This window comes from Elgaria multicarinata, chromosome 2 (assembly GCF_023053635.1).
Source record: "Elgaria multicarinata webbii isolate HBS135686 ecotype San Diego chromosome 2, rElgMul1.1.pri, whole genome shotgun sequence".
Taxonomy (NCBI): domain Eukaryota; kingdom Metazoa; phylum Chordata; class Lepidosauria; order Squamata; family Anguidae; genus Elgaria; species Elgaria multicarinata.
In genome coordinates this window covers 39,064,886-39,087,102 of record NC_086172.1, presented here as the reverse complement: position 1 = coordinate 39,087,102, position 22,217 = coordinate 39,064,886, and the positions used below count along the sequence as shown (strand labels likewise).

Below are 22,217 nucleotides of genomic sequence, written 5' to 3'. Positions count from 1 at the left end.
TGGGAAATTACAAAAATATTGATGTCAGGGGAAAGGGGGTGTGGAATTCTGGGGAACCTCAGAGGGCTGGATTGGGAATTCCAGAAGGATGATTTTGGCCCCAGACCTGAGCTGCTCCTCCACCCTTTCATGAAGCTGATTATCCTCCATTCCTCTTACAGAAGACACCAATGTAGAAAGTTGCGTTTTAAGATGGGGCTTTTCATGTCATGCATTTAAGATTGGTATTAACATGCCAAAGAAGAATTATTCTGTTTTTATAGCATGGAAAGACTGCTTAAGAACAAATTCCAGTGAATAAGGTTAAATTCTAACTCACCTATATTCCACTGAAATATACGGTTTTCGCAGTGTCTTAGAAATTCTAAGATTTTTTTTTAAATCAACTCTGATGAAAGATGGGAGTTTTCCTAAGTCATGTGAAAGTGATGTGAATGCTAGTTTGGTACTACAGAAAGGTATTGCTCTAATACAGGTGAAAGTTGCCCTATCCGGTTACTTTGTTAATTTATTATTAATTAGTTTGAATGTGGCAGAATAACGACAGGGAGTTCTTGAATAATAGACTGGAGAAGCTGAATGATTAAAACCATGCCAATGCTTCCTTCCGAGATAAATGTGAGCTTTAAAACACAGTAAGGATTTTTTGTCCTGTATTAGTCCATTTAGAAAAGTTAAAAGCTTTTTAATATGGCTCTAAGGTTTGAAAACTGCAGTTGCTAACAGCTTTATTTTTTATTGTGTATGCATAATATGTTTGCTGCTGCTACCAAAAGTTTTGTTAAGCAGGTTGGTGATGGAGGTCGATTAGTTCCTGTTCGTAGCCTCAGTGAAGCTGATAAATATCAACCCCTCAGTCTTGTAATCAAGAAGAAAAGCTGTTTCCTTTGTAAAAGATCCAAATTTGTTTCAACACCATTCAGCCTAAAAGACATTCTTCAAGGAGAGAAAGAAATATCAGCTGGTAAGTGGTTGTTGTTTTAAGTTCATCAGAGCTTTTTTAAAAATATTATTTGTTGATTTTTCAGAGGTATAAATAAAGGGAGTAAACATGTGATTTCATTGTATAAAAACATAAGCGAAATCAATTAATATGCTAAAAACAAAACAAAAAAGTAACTTTACATCCAATAAAAGATGGGAGATTGAGGAATACATTTTAGAAGTTTTGCATTTATAATATATTGAGTACTTGTCACTATTAAAAAATGGTTTATTTTTTGTGTATTCTGTTTTGTGTTATATGTGTGTGTATGTGTATTTGATCACACCTGTAAATTACCTGCAGCATGATCCCAAATAGGTTTATTTAGAAGACATCCCACTGAATTCAATCAATCTGGATGTACTTCCTAGTAGTAAATATGCAACCATAATATTCTAGGATAGCACATCATAAATTTTATTTCAATTTCTGTGAAACAATCACAGACACATTCGGGACAGATCACTGTAGGATAAGGCGTGAGGTTCTCCAAAAATGCATTACCCACATCACTGTAGGCACAGGGAATTGCTTGAAGAGACTCCACCTTTTAGGCCTTAAATAACAGCACTGTGTCGGTCATGGCTATTGTATATGCAGTCTTATACAACAGAAAAGAAACTAAGGCTGACATTGCCTTTTCTTTTAAAGTACAAAAGCAGTTTCTGGCATTGTTTCTTTATGCGAAGAAGCCATCTTAAATTAGTCACACTTAATCAATAGCAATAGTTAGCCATAACTAACTTAAGTCCATTTATTTCAAGGGGCCTAAGCGTGACTTAGTGCAGTCCTAAGCAAGTCTACTCAGAGAAGGCCTGTTCAGTTCAGTGGATCTTACTCCTAAGTAAGTGCATATAGAATTGCAGCCTAAATTTAGGTTGGATCCACCCAAATTATTTTACCTCCACATGGCATTGGCATTCTGAGATTATGTACAAACGTTTTAAGTTATTACATTATTCATGATGGGATGCTATTTTGTTCCATGTGAAGGCAGCTCTGTTGCTTGCAATTTCTGATGTTAACAATTAAAATTGTAATTAATAACACATTTAATATTTTCTAGGATTGCAAATTCCATGCTGTGAATAAGGAAAAACAAATGGGATAAATAACAAACACAATCCTTTTCTTTGCTTGCATTTGAAAGTAAAGGTTTAGAAGGAGAGGTAATGAAATAAAGCACCTTTCTTAGGATGTTTCAGTTGTGATTGTTTAATCTGAAGCCCACCAGAGATTCAGACATGGGTTTTGGTTGAACCCTTGGTCTGCCCCGTGGAATTTAAAGATCTTATCTATTGCTTTCTTGTTCTAGAACCTTCTTGTCAAAATGTTTATTTCTAATCTGAGATTCCTAAAAACGTTAATGCCATTGGGTTAGATCTAAACTCTTACCTCCCATGGAAGTCTTCTGATTGAGCAAATGAATGCCGCTAGTGGAACAGAGATGAAGGCAAACTCTGATTTTCCTTTCCCCTGCAGTCCCCTATGCCCCATCCAAATCTGCTCTGGAATGGAACCCTCCAGAAAAGTGGGAGAGGTAGCACTAGGCGCTGCAGAGGGAGAGGGAAATGGGGAAAGATCACATACACAGCTTCTGCCAGTGGGGACATTCTGACTGGAATTCCACTCAGGCAATGCTTCCCCTAGTGGAAATTAAGCTGGATCCAACCCAGTGAAGACAAGTGGGATGAGCTTTGCAAAAGATACCAAGGGAGACGTCTTCCAATGATGGAACTCCCTGGCCCAGGAAACTTGCTGATGGCCATGCCTGAAGGCCTGAACATCTTTTGGAAGTATTTTGTTGCAGCTGCCTTTTGAGTGGTTACCTGCCCCAAAGTCTTTGCAATTCGGCAGGCTATACAAATAAATAAAGAAGAATGGTGTAGCTAGATCACATCAGAACTTCTAACCTTGTTCACTTTTATGTGCAAGACAGTATCTAACATAGTGTCTCCGCTCACATGTTTCTACTCAGACCCTTAGCTCATCCTTGGAGGCCCTCTTTTGCCCTGGCAACACTTCTTACTGGCAGATTAAAAATATAATAAATAAATAGTTTTGCACAAGGTAAACCACAAATAAATTAAGGCTGCAATCCTAGTACACATATCTAGGAATAATTCGTGTTGAACACAGTGGAACTTACTTCTGAGTAGACAGGCAGGCTATAAGAATAGAATCTGAACACAGAGTAGAACCAACCAGAATCTAATGGGTAAGCAATTTTGCAAACCATGTTTTGGATCAATATTATATATGGCCATGAGACTGTTTTTAGACTTTAGTAAACAGCCTCTTTCCCTTAGGTATTTCATCTTACCAATTACTGAATTATGAAGACAAATCAGATGTAGCACTCAATGGTAGACGAGGAAATCACATCATGAACTCTGCCGGGGTCAATATCGCTGGATCAGATTCCCTTGCAGTGAAGGCTTCATTTGGTATTGTAACTAAACATGAAGTTGAGGTACCAACATTACTCAGAGAACTAACTAGTAGGTTGGTATTATAGTTTTAAGTGTTTTGCTATTGCTGTCCTACCTTATCGCTTCATTTTACAAATGAGCTCTGAAACGCTGCCTGATATTTCACAAATGAAACATTGAGCTTGGTTTTAAGTACTGCGAATAGGAATAACGTGAGACTATGTCGATTTCCCCCTTTATTTTAGAAAAATGAATTTTGAGCACTGCCTTGTTCGCCAGTCCCGGGAAAGTAAGAGGACAGTTCTCTGTGTGGTCATGGAGAGTATTCGAACAACACGGCAATGTTCGCTGTCTGTTCATGCTGGCATGAGAGGTGACACAATGAGAGTGAGTGAACATGTTTTACAAAATTCCTTAAGTATCTTATGTGTGGGTTTAAGTACACCTGACTCTATACTGGTTTGTTGCCTATGTGTTTTAAAAATAATCTTCTACCCAAGGATTGGAGATCATTCAAGATAGGATTGGATCCAGATTTTAGTTGAAACAACTGTGCTGGCAGACATTTATTTATTTAAAACATTTGTATCCCACCCTATATCATTAGGATCTCAGGGCTTCCCTGCCCCTTCCTTGTCATGGCACCTCCTCCAGCCCCCTGAAAATGCTACATGAGAGTCAGGAGACCTTGCTGGATGGGGTGAATTGTGGTGTGGGGGAAGAGGTTTCTCCAAAATCGCGCAGAGGGACTTGCTATGAGCATAGCCCTTTCTCTTGCTTGAAGGCTGATCCTGGATCCAATCCACTGAAATTTATAAAAGAAGCAGAAGCAATAGCCCAGCTAAATTAATTCTATTTTAGTTGCCGTAATAGCAAATGCAGAATATTTTCTTGTTCTAGTTTACATAATTGAACTAATAAAAGCGGGTACACAGAGCTTTTTTTGCCATGTACATAGATCACTTCAGCCAAACAAGGTTATATTTAACTCAAAGGTTCGTATATTCTCACATCAATAGATGTCTGTCCAGTTAAAGCTATAATAGAATCATAGAATAGTAGAGTTGGAAGGGGCCTTAAGGCCATCGAGTCCAACCCCTGCTCAATGCAGGAATCCACCTCAAAGCATACCTGACAGATGATTGTCCAGCTGCCTCTTGAAGGCCTCTAGTGTGGGAGAGCCCACACCCTCCCTAGGTAACTGGTTCCATTGTCATACTGCTTTAACAGCCAGGAAGATTTTCCTGATGTCCAGAGGGAATCTGGCTTCCTGTAACTTGAGCCCATTATTTCGTGTCCTGCACTCTGGGAGGATCAAGAAGAGATTCTGGCTCTCCTCTGTGTGACAACCTTTTAAGTATTTGAAGAGTGCTATCATGTCTCCCCTCAATCTTCTCTTCTCCAGGCTAAACATGCCCAGTTCTTTCAGTCTCTCTTCATAGGGCTTTGTTTCCAGACCCCTGATCATCCTCATTGCCCTCCTCTGAACGCGCTCCAACTTGTCTGCATCCTTCTTGAAGTATGGTGCCCAGAACTTAATCTTGTAAACCGCCCAGAGAACTTCGGCTATTGGGCGGTATAGAAATGCAATAAATAAATAAACAAACAAACAAATTGGATGCAATACTCAAGATGAGGCCTAACCAGGGCTGAATAGAAGGGAACCAATATCTTGCGCGATTTGGAAGCTATACTTCTATTAATGCAGCCCAAAATAGCATTTGCTTTTTTTGCAGCCACATCACACTGTTGGCTCATATTCAGCTTGTGATCTACAGCAATTCCTGTCCTCCACTCTCATCTTCCAGTAGCTGAAAGCGGTTACATTCCTCCAGTGGTTCCACTGGTGCAGAATGTCTTCTAGTTCTTGTGCTCCTAACTCTCACTCTTTTCCAGGGAGTTTCTTCTTCATTGGCTGTCCTCACCTCAGCATTCTCCACTTCTGCTTCAGCTTGCTGTTGCTCTTCAATCTCTTGTGCTTCTTGTTGCTGTTGCAGTTCCACCTTTCAGTCTAAGAACTCCTCACCTTCTCTTATTCCTTGGAGGGTGGACACTCGCCGCTCTCAAGTCCTCTGAGTTTTTCTTCCAATAGTGTAACCAGCTTGCACTTGTTGCACGTATATGCCATGTTGTTCTCAGGCAGGAAAATGAACATTGCACACACTTTGCAGGTCACCACCACTAGAGACTCCTTTCCATCCATATTCTCTATTTCTGTTTTGTCTCTTCCTTTCTGATTGTATTGGAATTGCCTGTGCTTTGTCCTGTCCTCTCTGAAGGTACACAACAAAGTCCCTTACTATATGAGTGTGATTTAAGAGATGAAAATTTTGTTAAGGACCTCCCCTGCCGAACTCCTGTTTGCTCCCCCTGTTCACTCTCTCTGATCACTCTCTCTCTCTGGGAGCTGGCTTCCTTTTGTAGCTTCTAGTCCAGCTGAGGCAGTGTCGTGTCTCTCAGGAGTTTGTGCTTTCAGATGGGAGAAAATGATGAGGCTCGCTAAGTAATCCACAAAGCTTTTATTAAGCAACAAACCTGAATAGAGTCTACCTCTTTGAAGCAATGCCCCTAGGTAAAACTATACAAACTAAGCAAAACAATTGTTCAAGAAGAGAGAGAAGTTACTTCTCAAATTCTCTCTGACTTTCTCACGGCTTCGTGCTGTGCTTTTCAGCTTCTGGCAGATCCTAGCATCAGTTAGTGTTTCGGAATGCTTGCCCCCGGAAGAGACCTCACTTCCCAGTTAGTATGTAGGATTTGGCCTTGAGGAGATAAGCTCTGGAGGGGCTGACTCCCAGCTGGTGAATCGCCCGTGAGAGCTTCCTCCCCCACTGGTACAGGCTGGCTGGTGTCTGGCGCTGCATCTTCTAGTTCTGAAACTGATTCTGATTGATTACCTGAAACACGTTCTCCCGAAACAGGGGCAGTACGGTTAGACATGACAGGCAGCTTCTCTTCTCTGGTTCTGCTCAGCTTGGAGTCAGGAATCAGAATTCCTTCCCAATCCATTGATATGCTATGGGTGAGAGGTTCTGATTCATGCATGGGGAGACTCCTCTGTTGTCTAGAGCTGTCCTCTTCACTTCAGTGAGCAGGGCAGCTTCATGTTGTGTGCATTTGTTTGTATCCATGAATCTGCTATTGAATTAACTCCTGTATGCACTGAAGTTCATTTTGTATACACATTAGCTTGTGGATCGCCTTTACCTGATTTTCATCTCAGTTTTGAAAGGTCTATTTTAATAGTACTGTAAACTGAGATGTTTGTCCTCATTTCGTTAGAATGTAATGACACCAATAGTTCTCCACTGTCTGGGTTTGATTTGAAGGCTAAAAAGAATCATACTACATATTTTCCAGTAGTTATTTAGCTTAATCTAAATGCTTTTATTTTTTAAGATGGATATTAATGCAATATCTTTCTTTTTAAAATAGTTCCATATTATTGATGACCACAATTACAAAGGACGTGACAGGGCTATTGTGTTTCCTGCACATACAACTATTGCATTTAGTGTATTTGAACTTTATATTCGCTTGGATGGTAATTTTGGTAAGTAGTCTTCTTGTTTTGCAATCATAATTGCTACCGTTATTAAAGTTGTTCTTTTTCTGGTATTGGGACTGCACAGTCTGCAGCTCTATAAACATGAAATACATGCTACATAATATGTACGTAAGCAGTCCTGGCCCCCGTCTATACGACAACGGGATTACTCCTCAATTAATATAAACCCGAATTGTCATTGTTTCGAATCGAGCTAAAGAGCGTCACACTGCAGCATCAATAGCGATTTATTTCCTGAATTTTTTTTATAGTGCAGTTATATATGCACATATTTGCATATACGATGGTTTGATGCTATGGAGTAGGGATGATGGAAGCTATAAATTTTATATGCAGAGCTCCGCAGATTCATATAACAAACAAACCGGGAGTGAGGGGATGGGGAAGGAATGAGGCAGCAGAATCAGAGAATTCAAATTAAAAACGGCACGAACGAACGAGGCAGCCGATAGGTGGGAAATCATGTGTCCTGAAACGTGAATATGTGCAATTAGGTCAGGGTAAACAAGCCGTTTAGACAAGCCCTGTTCACTTTATCAGGGCCTTATATCCTTACCCTACAGATACATGTAACTGTAGTGGGATGCATAGTAGCTTGCACCAAGAGTTTCACCCTACACACGATGGCAACAGATACCTAGATTATCCCAGTCATTTAAAGAATTGGAGTGATGATTTTTAGACCAAAAGGGATATTTGGTTGAGGGGAGCTGAACCCTTCCCCCACCTGCTGTTTATCTCCCTATAGCCCTCCCCCTCTCAACCTTCCCGCCCCCTTCCCAGTTTGGCTGAGGAGAAAAAGTACTTGGGGGAAACAGACAGTAGGGAGACAACTTGTAGAAAGCTGAGAGTTTAGCAACCCCCACTTCTGCTCTAAAAATTGGATAGCCCCTGTATGTGATTGAGGCAGATGGATTTAAATAAATGTGTCTGCTACTGTCATTTATATTTTTTGAGTCATAGCTACTGAAACATTCTATGGGAGAGACTTGTGGGAAAGTCCATTATGCTGAGTTGCCTGTCAGTTGCAGTCATTTTGTACTGTTACTCCACATTTATTTAACCAACTGTTGTGCTCAGGCTGAAGTACATTAGGGCTTCACTTATGTAAATTCAAGTCTTGCACTCAGCAGTGGCAATAAAGATCAGGGCTGGACCTACCATTAGGCAAAGTGAGTTGGCTGCTTCAGGCAGCTGATTTGGGGTGCCATGAAAATATAGCAAAGATTTTCGGCCACAGGTGCCAAAATAACTTGGCTGGCCTTGGGCACTATACATTTTAACCTGGGGAGCGGGCAGAGTACCATTTGCTGTTCCGCCTCAGGCAGCAAAATGTCTTGGGCCAGCCATAAGAAAGACACACACTCTGCTTCTGTATGTGGATTTCTAGTTCAAGAGCCTTCCACATGACTGATGGGTGCCAAAAATCCCACACACCCACAACAGTCTTTTGTGCATGTGGAGAGGGCAATTTGCATGGTAACCCCATTTCAATGTTCCCATCTCTCTCTCTGTCTCTCTCTGTCTCTCTCCTGGCTTGGGATTAGAGTTAAAGCAATTTGGAATGATAACTCTTAAAATGATTACAAATGCATGACATAGTTTCATTTCATGTTTTTCTCAGCCACCCACTTAGGTCCCAATCTTGAGATAGTAATGTGCAATTGTTGTGTTGCATGCAACTAGTAGACAGGGACTGTGAACAGGGACACATGTTCATATCTGGATTGCAAGACGAATAGGAATGCGGATCACTATCCATACTGCGTAGGCTGATGGAGATTGCATTTATATCACAATCCTGGATTTGTTTCACAATTTGGATCCATTGGGGTTTCCAATACAGCAAAGGAATCTGCTCGGAAGTTTGTTTCTAAACCCAAAATCTCCCTTGTTGAAACAGCATGTTTGCATTTTACTTTATGATGTTCTTTTCCCAACAATTTTTCAATATAACTTTTTTTAATTCAAATTGTAAAACACATTCATTAACTGTATTTTGAAATTGTGCTGCTTCTGACTATGACTACTTCAAATATTCTCCATGGGTGTTTTTCCAGAGCTCTGCGTCACTCCAGAATCAAAAGGAGGATTTGAAAAAGAGCCATCAAGATCATTTTCACTAACCAGATTAACGAATCATCTCTTTCATAGAAGTATGATGTTTGATATTTATGTGCGTTACACTAATTTGACTAGTGATTTATTTATGATTAGTGCAAAAGGTCAGCCTTTTAACAGCTCTGTGAAAAAGCAAATTAAATTATTATTATTATTTTGGATCACAGCAATGGCAATATGGCTGTTAGCAGTCTAATTAAAATAATTGCAGAGATTTCAAAATATGCCGGGTGCATACATTTTTAATTATAATGAACATAATAATGGTGTGGCTTAATATAAAAATATGTCACATTTTAATTTGTTTTCATTGTACAGCAAGGTTATATTTAGTAGATTAAGAAGACATTTTATAATGTACTCCAATATTATATTATTCTTATAATATGGCAATGTTACAATATTTTAAGTCTAACCTACTTCAGTCCTTGTTCCTGCTATTAAACCTATAGCTCAATCCAGTTCTGGAGCGCATGTATGCATGAAAGAAATGTTACATATGTTTATCCCAACAGTTGGTACAGTATTAGAAGATGCTTTACCTGTATCGTGTATAGATCATGTTATAGAAGTAGTTGATTTCTTATTACTGAATGGTTCTAAATTTAAATACCTCCAGATTAGCAGGGGGTCTCTACAGAACTTTTCATAGTTGATTGGATCCAGACTTGGTCATATTTAGAGTAGACCCATGTATTCCAATGGATTTACTCTAAATATGATTATGTTCTGATCCTACTCAAAATAAACAGAGCAACCATATATTTTATATTCAGAGACTAAGGTGATATTTATAATTAATATAAAATGTGAACAAGCCCTTATAGTTTCTTTCCAAGTTCACAACCTGGAATCAGAATATCATCAATCATTTTTCTTGAAGTGAAGATTCTGAGAATTTGTATTGAACAAAGTAATGCTCTAAAATTGCTGGATACTTATTTGTATGTTACAATATGATGTAGGAATTCTTACCTGATGGAAAACAAGAATTAAAACACTTGATTATTTTTGTGTGCTAAAAGGTAAAGGAAACCTGCTACTTATTTGCCTAGTAGGAAAAATTATGCTATTAGCATGTTGTGCTATTAGCATATCATGCAGATTACAAATATTTATTCACTTGTTAAATCCTAATGATTACTGTAGATTATCTACTGAATGGGGAAATTACTATTCTTTCGGTGAATTACCAATATACAGCAATCTTTTTTCTGTCTCTTTATGTGTGTGTGTTTTCTTACAGACAAAAGGGTAATGGATATCATCGCTCACTCAGATAATTACTTAGATGACCTTTTTGCAGACTACTATGAAAAAGCTACAAGCATGACTGACATCTCCACAAGCTATTTCCGAGAAGGGGCTCACGTACGAGTGAATCTACTTAATAACAATATCCCCAAAGGTCCTTGTTCCCTGTGCGGAATGGGGAGTTCCAGAAGGGAAACAGTCTATGGTTGTCTTGAGTGCTCTTTTAATGGACAAACATTTGTACGATTACATGCTGTGCCTTGTTTCGACCTATGGCACAAGAGAGTGAAGTAATTTTTTTCTATAAATGCCTGTGGGTTGGATCCAGATTAAGCAAGTTGCATTTTGTTTCCTTTTAAATCAAGGGAACTCTGTGAACATTGCTAGGTCTGAGAAATTAATTGGTTGGATTTGCCTTCTGTGAAATTTAAATAAAGGCCTGGTTTTGACAACACGCTAAACCGTGCTGTGTAACCACAAAATGGTTAATGGAACGCAATGCAGTCCATTAACCATTTTGTGGTTAAGCAGCATGGTTTAGCTTGTTGTCTGAACCAAGCCAAAGCCTGTTTCCCCCCAAAATGTGCATATATATGTATCAATTAGCTTATGCAAACTTTATTCAGATTTGCATTCTATTGGCCTATGCCTCAGATCTTTTAAGTGCCTAGCAATACCTTAGACCTAATTTTCACATTGATTTAAATGGGATGCAAGTGAACTAATTTAGTCTGGACCCAATCCTACATGTATACTTTGGTGTGATTGTGCCATAGAATTTTGAGTGTTGATTGTAAAAGTATAAAATATGGAGCCACAAATGCTTTTCTCTCCTTTCATGATTTTAATGCAACGTTTTCTTCTATACTTCACATTATATCAATTTTTAAATATCTTTATAGCAGCGCTTACAAAATTTATTGTATTCTTGGGTAATTCTATCTAATTGCATAATGCAAAATAGCTAACATATATACTTTTGAATTAGAATCTGGAAATAGCATTTTTTAAAAAATTTAAAAGTGTCTAAATTGATGTATAGAAGTAATTTGTATATTTTTAGGAGTAATTTGGAAACATTTGCTTTTGTCTAAAGAGAATATATTTTACCTTAACTACATCACAGAAAGACGGTAAGAAAATACATGCATTATTTATTAATGGCATAAATATTTAATTGACGTATCGGATTAAGAACATGTTTGTGTTTGCTCTGGTTAAAGATACATTTAAACAGAAAAGAAGACTAGACACTAGTGGGACATAAATGTTTCAATTTAAATTTGCCAACATCTCACCATTCACATCTCTTTCCCATGTAGTCCATCTTTTTCATTAGTACGGTGCAAGTTTGTTTTTAAAATATTAAGGCTTTCTATTTTTAATGTCTTTTGATGTATTTGAAAATATTTATTTTTTTGTAATAAAGATATAGCGTTTTGAAAAAAGAGTAACTCTCCTTTTTACCTAATTCCATCACTGAGACATAGCCATTAGGTGGTACTATTCACCTCTACATTTAAATTGCATGTTAAATTTGGCACTGCTGGGGCCTTGTAGAATTCCTGCTAAATATTTATCTGCCAGTGCGCATGTAAAAATAGAAATGAAAAAACCTCCCCTTTGTACACATTGAGATCTTATTGCATTTCTCCTTCCCTACCCAGGTGATTAATATTAGAAACAGCTTTGCCCAGCACCAATCTGCTGGAGGGGAGGGAGGTGATTTAAATGAGGGAAGACTGGACAGTGTGCAGAGATTACTTTTTCTGTGCTCCGAGTGTCCCATTTAACTCATTTTTCCTAAAGCCTGCCAAACACCACAGAGATCCCACCACAGTGAGAGTTGCTAAATAATCCATAATCAGCCCTGGAGCATGATTTGTCTATTTCAGTGAGCATATTAAAGGTTAGGATCTTCCCCACCTCTGACAAGGGACAGAATGTTTTTTGTAGTCCCCCACAACCCCATATTGGAATATCCACTTCAAAAGCTTTATTACTTGCACATACATTTTAAATGTGGTTAGGTTAGTTAGGGCCCTTCCAGACATGTTTTTTTTAAAAAAAATGTATTTCAGCTTTGCTTTCTTGCAGGACTTAACAGTATGCGAGGGGGTAGTCCACAAGCCGTCATCATGGTTCCACATTCCACCTATCGTTTCCCACATCGTCTCCTGTATTTTCTCAGCATGGGGTAAATCCGTTAATTTTTTGACCTGCGCAATAACAGCAGTACCTACTACTTATGTGGATCATTCACTGCAAACATCCAGTTCTTTGTTGTGGGTGTGGTAATGACATGAACTATGACATCTGTGAATGAACTATGAACTGTGAATGAACTATGTGAATGAACTATGACATGAATGAACTATGACATCTGTGGGTCTGTTCACCCACCGCACCTCCTCCATTCAAATCTCCCAGATGTCGTCCCACCTGCAACATTTCAGTGCTCCTGACTGTAGTGACAGTACCCCTTTTTACTCCCACCCGTCATCCCTTCCCGCCCCTTTTCACCTGTTTTCTCTCCCACAAATGTTTGTTGAGTGGGCTGCATCAAGGTAAATCTGAACAGATACTTCCTATATGTGACCCCCTCCAATTTTGGGGGTTGTTTTGGCACTTTTGAAGGATCACTATAGTTTGCTCATTTTGCTGAAGCTACACCTTCTCCTAGCTGTTCTGTATGTTATGGGGACATAGGCCATAGCTAGACAGGGTGAAATGACACATAGGGGATCCCAGGATCAGGGAGGGATGATCCTTCCCTTGCCCTGGGATCTCACCCTACCCTTTAGGTCTGGTTTTTCCATCTCCGGCTGAGCCCGAGACCATGGAACGTGTGGCTGGGCGCCGTGGTTTGTCCAGCTCCTCGTGAGGAGCCTGTACCCACGCACACGGTGCAGAACTCCTCAGGAGCACTGCGCCCATCGGGTGGGGGGAGCGGGGAAAATATTTTTTTAAAAAAACCACCTACCTTTTGCACGAGTGCTCCTGTCTCTTTAAAAATAAAAAAATGGCAGGCACAACGCCTCTCCCTCTGAAGTCATCGCGCGCCGCATGTGAACAGAGGGGGCGATCTTACGGTAGTGAGATCTTCACCCCCTCCGTCCTGCCATAACAGATAGGTCTAGCTAAGGCCATAGTTGCAGTCATTCTTACAGAACCAGAGATGGCAGCAGCTCTGGAGGAACGTGATGTTCCTTTCTGTTCGTGACTGCATCTCCAGGACTAGGCAATAGCTTAATCGGATGAGACTCTGCAGGGTTGCTGCAATCTCAGACTGCACAGCAATTCTGTACCGGTGATGAATGTACCTTAGAAGTAGAATAACAAGATCCTTGGATTTTGTGTGAACAATGGCGGAGTAAGTTCTGCATGACTTGGGAAACCCTGTTCGGCCACTCACAACTATGGAGGCAAACAATGATAATGTGGAAAGTTGTCTCTGTAGAAGAACATGTTGCAACCACTCTATGGTTTGCCCTAGGGAGATCTATGGCTGGAGAAGTAGTGCTGGAGGAGTGCTTTGCCATGAAATATCTACTTTTACAAAAAATGGTTATCTTGGAAAGGTGACGTAAAAATTATATCAACCACTGCTACTTCTGCTCCAGTGACCTCTCCTCCCTACCACGTCTTCAAGTCAAATGAAGCTGGTATAATTACCCGCTTATGAAGCTGGCAGAAAATTACCCTTACTAGTACCGTGGTCATTCATACCAAATTCACAGCGTCCCATATGGATTATGAATCATGTGCTCCCCGTTGTCACATTTTATTTCTTTTGCACTTGATTATTGGAATGTAACTAATTTTAGTCTTGATTTTTAAAAAAAGTATAAAAACCTACCACAACAAAGGTATACAAAATGTGTGGCATGTGACATAAAAAAACATGACTTCCATTTCAAAATGTATGCCTGAAATCTCTTAATGCGTAAGTCCCAGGGAAATCAATGGGCTGAGGCATACAAAGTGGTTTTCTTGGTTTACAGATCTAGTACCAGATTCACAGCTCCATCTTCATGATGATGTTGTACTCAGGGCTCCTCTGCAAGCAGAATTTCATGTCGGGTTCAACAGATTAGGCAGCATTCTGGGAGCAGCCAGCATCTTGCTGAAGTGAGGATTGGGGAAGTATTTGTGGAAGCCCCCCAGGCATAGGGGAGGGAACGCCAGATGTCCATAAAGCAACACTCAGACCCTTTAGCCACATGCTCTGTTATAGCTCATCATGTTGGTAGACATTGTATTCTTTGGCAGAAATGAAGCCATCTCCATCATGGTCGTTCTTTTTAAATATATCGACCAAAATATCCTCATGAAGCGACGGGTCGCGTTTCTTGCCATCTCTTTCAAATTCTTTCTTCAAATAATGGTTTATCTGAAGGAAGAGTTAGAAAAAAAGCATACCAGAATTATTTTTAAATATATTGTTATTGGTTTTATCTTTTTTGGTTTGTTTCATATAGGACATTGTTGGCAAGTCTGAACTTTTTGTTGCCATGTGCAAATTGTGTAAATAGCTTGTCATTTATTTAAATAATGTTCTGACAGATGCTTTGGGAATACCAGAATTATCTTAAACTTTGTTATAATTGAGCAGGAACGCTTCATAGGAAGCTGCCTTATACTGAGTCTGACCATTAGTCCATCTAGCTCAATATTCCTGTGGTGGCAGCAAGAAGGACAGGCCCCAGTTGTTTTATATCAGTGTCTGACATTTACATAAAACAACTGGAGCCTGTCCTCATCACTGTTGCCACTACGGTACTGGGGAAGAAGAAACAACAAAGGTGTACAGACTGAATTGAACCATCTGCTGAAATGACAATGCTATAGGAAGAGAAGCAAGACTTCAGTTTTACCATATGAAAGAACAGAATGTAAAAGACAACCTTTAATTCAATTTTGCCATAGTGTTAGATTAAAAAAATGTTACAGACAGCCTGTAAACAAATAAGGGGCAGATGACATAAAGGGCAGGTGAGCTACTCTAACGGGGTGCTTCAGAATATTACCTCATGTTTCGAAAGCTTTTTGTCATTATCCGCGTCTATTTTAGAAAATGCTTCAACACTGCGAGGCCCTTGAGTTACTGCATACAGTTCAATCTCAAAGATCAACGTCGCATTCGGTGGAATCTTTGCTGGTTCTAAGAAGGTAACAAGAGAATTTTAGGAAAGGCACATTCAGATGACAGATAACCAAAGGCAGCAGTACTTCTACGGACACTTAGCAATGAAGGATTCTGGGTCAGATATACTTGTTATTAAGATACCACACCCTGAATCTGAAGCAGCCCTCCTGATCATTAGGGGCACAATCTAAGCGGATGTTCCCCTCTGCACGCCCCCAAATTAATGAGAGCTGGAGAAGAACGTGTGCCCAATAGGGACGTGCCAGAGAATTTCAACGTGGATAGTGTCTGTCATTCTAAATTGCTTAACTACTCGCTCACAACACCCCCCACCAAAACCCCAAGCTGCTCTGAATTAGTTTCATTGGGCAGCATCCAATGCCCGAACTCCACCAGTGTGCTTCATCAGATCGCACTAGTGGGAACGAACACTAGCATAATGGAAACCTAGTGTTTGCTACAGCAACCCCTTGAAATTAGCTTAATCTAGCATTTCCGGAATGGCACAGGCCAGTGGAACTCCCTTCTACCAGCACTGTGACTTGTTCTGTTCCAGAAATGCTAGTTTGGTTTAGTTTTGTTTTGCTGTAGCAAGCATTAGCTTTCTGTTCTGCTAGTGGTCTTTCCTGCTAGCACAAAGGCACCACTGGATACTGTCCACTATGTGAGAAAGCATCTTGATAAAGCTTGTCACTGCATAAGCCAGAGACTAGGGTGTGCATTAAACAGAAAGATGGATTGTCTGGCATGGTCACTGATATTCTCATTGAGCTCCATCACACCAGCAATTTATCCCACACTCGCCATGCCTGGTATGCGGTTTTGCAGTCTGGTACTCACATGATATGGTCCACCTTTTGCACTCATTTTGCCTCTTCCCCTCTATGTTTCATTTCTTTTTGGAGCGGGGAAAGTCTGGATTATTTTCCCTCCCTGTGAAATAAATGCGCTCCTCCCTCCCGTGTATTAGAAGGCTTCTTAAGAAACATGAAATGGCTAATCAATCAGGCCTGAACGGCTACTCCATTAAAAATAAAGAATATTTTAAAAGATGCCTTTAGGACAGAGCGGGAACTTGTGTCCCTCCCGATATTTTGGCCTACAACTGCCATCAAAGGGATGATGGGAGTTGTAGGCCAAAACATTGGGCACAAGCTGCCCACCCTCTGCTTTAGTTGTACAGGGAACAGCAAGATTTCAGTGATAAAAACATCTAAGCTTTAAGGAAGAAAGGGGGTTCAAGGAAAATTCATGTTTAGTGTACCACAATGTCTACTTGTATTAAAAAGTTTTAACAGCTTTGAGGAGGAAAGGACACTAAAAATGGCAAGACAGGTAACAATAATGAAGGAGTGAGCTTCCAAAATCATCCCAAAGTAAGTATTTGGCAAGCCATGCACATGCAATTAATAAGTATAGAATTTGATGCTCTTTATATAGATATTCATCTAAAGTTACCAAATCTAAAACTAGGACAAGCAGGAGCCATGGCTCAGTGGTAGAGCACTTGCTTTACCTACAAAAAGTCCCTGGTTCAATCCCCAGCACCTCCAATTTATTTATTTATTTATTGCATTTTTATCCCGCCCTTTTTCCTCCAAGGAACCTAAGGCAGTGTACATAATCCTCCACCTTGTGAGGTAGGTTGGGTTGAGAGTCTATGACTGGCCCAACGTCACCCGGGGAGCTTCCATGGCTGAGTGGGGAGGGTTGGAAGAACTCCTGTTTGAAATCCTGGAGAACTTCTGTCAGTCAGTGTGGACAGTACTACTAAGATGGACCCAAGGTTTGATTCGTTATAACGCAGCTTCCTGTTATTCCTAGAATTTTATTTTGAGCATCCATAAGCTGTACTGAATGCTAAAAGCTATAATGGCCTTCGCAAGCAAAGGGAACAACACAAGTCATATGTAGAATTCACAATAAATGAAGGCAACGATAACCTTTTAGGCAAAGGCAGCTCTGCTCTTCTTGTGGCCACTCTACTGCTTGGGGCCCTCCAAATATTTTGGCCTACAACTCCCATCATCCCTCACCACTAGCTATGCAAGTTAGGGTTGATGCAAGTTGGAGGCCAAAACATCTGGAGGCCCCAAGTTGCCCACCTGTGCTAAACTGACACGGCTTACCTGCTCTGAATTGTAGCCTGCAAGGGGTTAACTGACCAAGCCCCTCTTTTTTTAAAAAAAACCCTAGGAAGCAAAAACACAAAACTTACAGAATCCTGGGGCAGGCTTAGAATATATGGACTGGAGTAGAGTGATCAGATACAAAGGAGGGCAGGGCTCCTGCAGCTTTAAATGTTGTGATGATGAGGGAATTTCACTAAGGGTGTGCACGGACCCCCCGCTCCGCTTCACTTCCAGATCCGTGATTTGCGGATCGGGCAGCTCCGCCCCGCCCCCGCTCCGCCTATGTCCACTCCGCTCCGCTCGGAGCTCCGGATCCAGATCGGAGCTCCGTTTCCCCCCCCCCCCCCATAGGCTTGCATTAAGCTAAAAAAGTATACAACTTTTTTCTGTTAAAGTTAGAAACCTCAAGTTTGGCACCATGACACCTCATGGAGGTATACACACGCACGCCAAGACTCAAGGCAATCCCATCATCCCCTGATTTTGGGGGAATTTATGAAAACCGGGCACCCCATTCACACCCCTTTCCATAGCTCTGTCAATTTGCACTTTAGAAACCTCAAACTCGCCACCATGATAGCTTGTCCAGGGATACATACTCACGCCAAGACTCAAGGCAGTCCCAGCAGCAGAGCCCGGTAAAGGACCAAGGGAGAGGGGGACCTTACCAGCCTCTGTCCGTGGTCCGTCGCCGTCTTCAATTGAGCCCGCGGTTCCACCAGGAAGTCTGGGCCACAAGCGGCCCAGGCTTCCTGGTGGAACCGCGGGCTCAATTGAAGACGCCGACGGACCGTGGACGGAGGTAGGTAAGGGAGAGGAGGGCGGGGAGGGGGGTTACCGGGACATGCCGCTGTCACCGTATGGGCGACAGCAACAGCGGCAGGGCCCGGTAAACCCCACTTACCTTTCCGGTGGAGCTCCGGATCGAGGTGAAGGATCCGCCTTCACCTCGATCCTCTTCGCCATGCTCCGCCGGCCCCCCAATCCTCTTCGCCTCTGCCTTAAGGGCAGGCGAAGCCCCTCGCTCCGCTCCTGCTTCTCCGGTCCGATTAGACATCCCTAAATTTCACCAGGTGCTGCATGCATACAAATGACACCTGCTGAAATTCCATTTTCTCTACAACTGTTAAAGATACAGGAGCATGATAGGACACCAATTTCACAAGGCTGGTCCAAGAGATCTTTTTCATAAAATTGTTCTATAAAAGGCCAGACACAATTAGCAGCAGCAACATATACAGCTTACATTTCTAGATTGAGTAGCTAAACCAAAAAAAAAAAAGGTTTCATATCTTGCTTCAGTAGCCCAGTTCAGTAGCCCATACATACCACTGGAAAACCCATGGAAAGATCTAGAAAGCTACATGCATTCTTGACATTCAGAACTAGTGCCATCTTGCCCAACATACAGGGCTATGCTCTGACAGAGAAGAAGCGAGTTCTAGGTGGAGTAAGGGGGGAAAAGACCTTCTTCAACTGCAGCCTAAAACAAATAGTCAGAGTTAGTGTTCAGTAATCATGCAATTCTCGTTTGCGCTTTCAGAGTACGTGTTGACAGATCAAGACATGTTAATTTGATTGAACTTATGCCATATTAATCGCTGGCTTCAGCAGAATTTGAATCACAGGTGAAGTTGGCCTACGGAGGTTTTAATACCAGGGGTGTTGAACCTAGTGCTGGGCCGAATCTGCACCCTATTTTCAGGAACTTTCTCTTTCCCTGCAAAAGAAGCATTTCCCTCGCCTGCCTTTTTCACAGGGGGGGGGGGGAATTCAGGGATTTTTTTCCTTGGGGAGGGGGACAGGGTTTTCACATCCCTTTTTCAAGTGTAGCCAGTTGCTGAGGTGCCTTTGTCCTATTTTTTAGTTTTTCAATAGACCACCCCCTTCCCCTGGCATCTGGAGGAGCCCAGCAGATCTTAGCGAATGCCTATTGGAGACCATGTGACCTCACCTTCTCCAATAAGCATTCAGGAAGAACTCCTGGGCTCCTGAAAATGCTGGGGCTGTTTAAAAATAAATAAAAAGACCCCTCAACAGCTGACTACATTTAAAAAGGTATGTGGAAACCCTGTCCCCCTCCCCAGGGAGAAAATTCTCACCCCTCCCAGCCTCTTTCGCTTGAGTTTCCATTTCCCCCCTCATGAAATGCCAAAAATAGAATGGCTGAAATTTTTGGCACAGCACTAGTTGAACCTCTTTCAGTCTGAGGGCCACTTCCAATCACTTCCTCTGTTGCTTTCCCATGGCAAACTGATTGCAAGCTCTTTGGGGCAGAGACTTGTCCTGTATAAAATGCCACGCATATTGATGGCACCACCACATGTGTTTCCACTTTAAGTCTGGCAACATTCAAAGTATAAATGCAACAAAACCTGGACTGAATCCAAGCAGCAATTTCTCAGTGTCACTACTGGTGCTAATGGATAATAACATCTAAAGAAAAAGGCGGAAAAAGAAACATCATTCTGATTCTCATTTTCTAGAATAATATGTATGTGAATCAATCAGTTTCAACAGTCCTTTCACTATAGTTTTCCTGAAACAATATAAAGTTTAGAGAACAGAAATTATTAGCCTTGTTGTACCATATCCATGCTCTCCATAGGCCAGGGAAGGAGGAATAAGCACTTTCCGTTTCTCTCCAGGGCACATATTCAGCATTGCAATATCTAAGCCTTTAATTACTTGTCCAACACCAAGGACAAACCATTTTGGATGGCCATCATTTTGTGTTCGACTACAAAGAAAGAAAGAAAATAGATATTTTAAATGATACCATTAAATTTTAGGAAACCAGTTTGATATATAAGCACAGCATCATCTTCCATGAATATTTATTAGTACTTTTGATACGTACTCCCACTGAAAATATATCACTTTCATCATCACAATTCAGCTGGCATTTGTGTTACCTGTATCATGTCCTGGTCTGTGGCTGTAACAGTTATAGAGATGGTGTAAACGATTAAATGCCCTATATGGTTTATGCAATTCAGACTCCCTTTACACCATTCTTTTCATCCAATGCTACAAGGTTCTACTAGTCCAGCAGTGGGCACTTTTAGGCAATCTGGAGGCCATTTTTGCCCCTTGGACACCCTGTTGATTGCAGGCTGCAAGGCGCCCAACCTCCCACCCCTATCCCCACCCAAATGGCCACTATGTTTTGAAGCTAAATTTGACTTGTAGTAGCTACATGGCCTGTTCAGAAAACACACTAAGTCATGGTTAGGCCGCTAACCCTTTTGCAGGAAATGGTTAGTTTGTTTAAACCGTGGCGATGTAGCCACTACGGTTAGGAATGGTTCACACAACATGCCAAGTCATGGCTGACACACCATGCTAAGCTGTAATGTTTAGCTCAAAACGCTTAACCATCATGGCTTAGTGTGTCATCTGAACAGGGTCACTGAGCACTACATGGGTCAAATTTAGCTTAAGAACAAGTATGGCCAAAGATCAGGAATTATGGGAGTTGCAATCCAGCATCATCCAGGGATCCAAGATTGGGGAAACACCGTGAGTGCTTCCAGATCACTTCAATCAAAGGACACCATGCAACTATTCCAGTGTTTCTTCCTGAACAGGTTTTTTTTCTGGTAAGAAAAAAGATGGCAGAAGTGGTGCACAAAAGCGCTACAAATTGTAAACCATCCAGAGAACTTCGGCTGTGGGGCGGTATATAAATGTAATAAAATAAATAAAATAAATTGAAGATGATATCATCCGGACCACACACACACAATCACCCAGTAAAGATGTGTATGAATTAGTACAATTGTTTAATAAAAGCCTTGTAGGGGAGCACCTTGTGTCTATGGCCTAAAGTGGCCATAGACCACTTTAGTGGCCTAAAGGCTACTTGCTCCCTACATGCTTTCTTAAGAAAATGTGGGAAGGCTGCCTCTGGTCCACATTGCTTAGACATACAAGTAAAGCACATCCCGAATATATATGAGCACACTGAGAAAAGCATACATGTTCTTAAACGACGCTGTGAGTTCTAATGAGCAAAGAAAGCATGTACATGTCTGAGGCTGCAACCCTCTGGGAATAATCCCCGACGATGGCAGCAGGGCTTTACTCCCTAGTAAATTTGTTTAGGATTGCGCTGCACAGCATCCGTGCATGGTGGCAAGAAATCGTGCTAAAAGATCAAAGGGAGTATTTGCTTACGGCGTTGTATTTGCAAGGGGGCGGTCAAGGCAACGCCACTGTCTTACCTGCAATAAAACTTGGATTTATCGCTGGCCAGGTACCCGTCATAGTGGGCATTCAGCAGATCCCCCTTCTTGCTCTTGGACTGGCAGTTTTCGGGGACGTGTACGACTTCGATTTGAACTTCGTCCGCGGGGGACGCCCCCTCGGTCCGCAGGGGAAGGAGGGCGAGAGCCTGCAGGACCAAATACAGCCTGGAGCCGAAAGGCATCGTGGCGGCCGGACTGCTCGGTTGCAAAGGGAGCTCGCTCTGTCCCGGGGCTGCGTGGCACTGGCATTGTTCGACGTCACGGCAGCCGGCAGGGGCGTGGCCGCGGGAGACACCAGGCGCCGCCTTGCTTCGCCGTGTTCCGGC

General features: G+C 41.5%; 2 protein-coding genes across 3 annotated transcripts; one reads left to right on the top strand and one right to left on the bottom strand.

The window, feature by feature from the left end:
* Positions 1 to 698: 698 nt before the first annotated feature.
* Positions 699 to 10,658, top strand: PJVK (pejvakin). Of its 2 annotated transcripts, XM_063118598.1 has the most exons (6): positions 699 to 964; positions 3,295 to 3,490; positions 3,663 to 3,804; positions 6,853 to 6,970; positions 9,046 to 9,141; positions 10,353 to 10,658. In XM_063118598.1, the coding sequence occupies exons 1-6, from the start codon at positions 745 to 747 to the stop codon at positions 10,652 to 10,654; spliced, it is 1,074 nt and encodes a 357-aa protein (XP_062974668.1). In that variant the 5' UTR covers positions 699 to 744; the 3' UTR covers positions 10,655 to 10,658. The 2 variants fall into 2 exon arrangements, with proteins under 2 accessions (XP_062974668.1, XP_062974669.1); XM_063118599.1 differs by lacking the exon at positions 9,046 to 9,141.
* Positions 10,659 to 14,113: 3,455 nt separating this feature from the next.
* FKBP7 (FKBP prolyl isomerase 7) lies at positions 14,114 to 22,116 on the bottom strand. Its single transcript, XM_063116318.1, has 4 exons — positions 21,868 to 22,116; positions 20,230 to 20,381; positions 15,391 to 15,524; positions 14,114 to 14,753 (listed from the first exon to the last, which is right to left on the bottom strand). The coding sequence occupies exons 1-4, from the start codon at positions 22,071 to 22,073 to the stop codon at positions 14,592 to 14,594; spliced, it is 654 nt and encodes a 217-aa protein (XP_062972388.1). The 5' UTR covers positions 22,074 to 22,116; the 3' UTR covers positions 14,114 to 14,591.
* Positions 22,117 to 22,217: the final 101 nt, after the last annotated feature.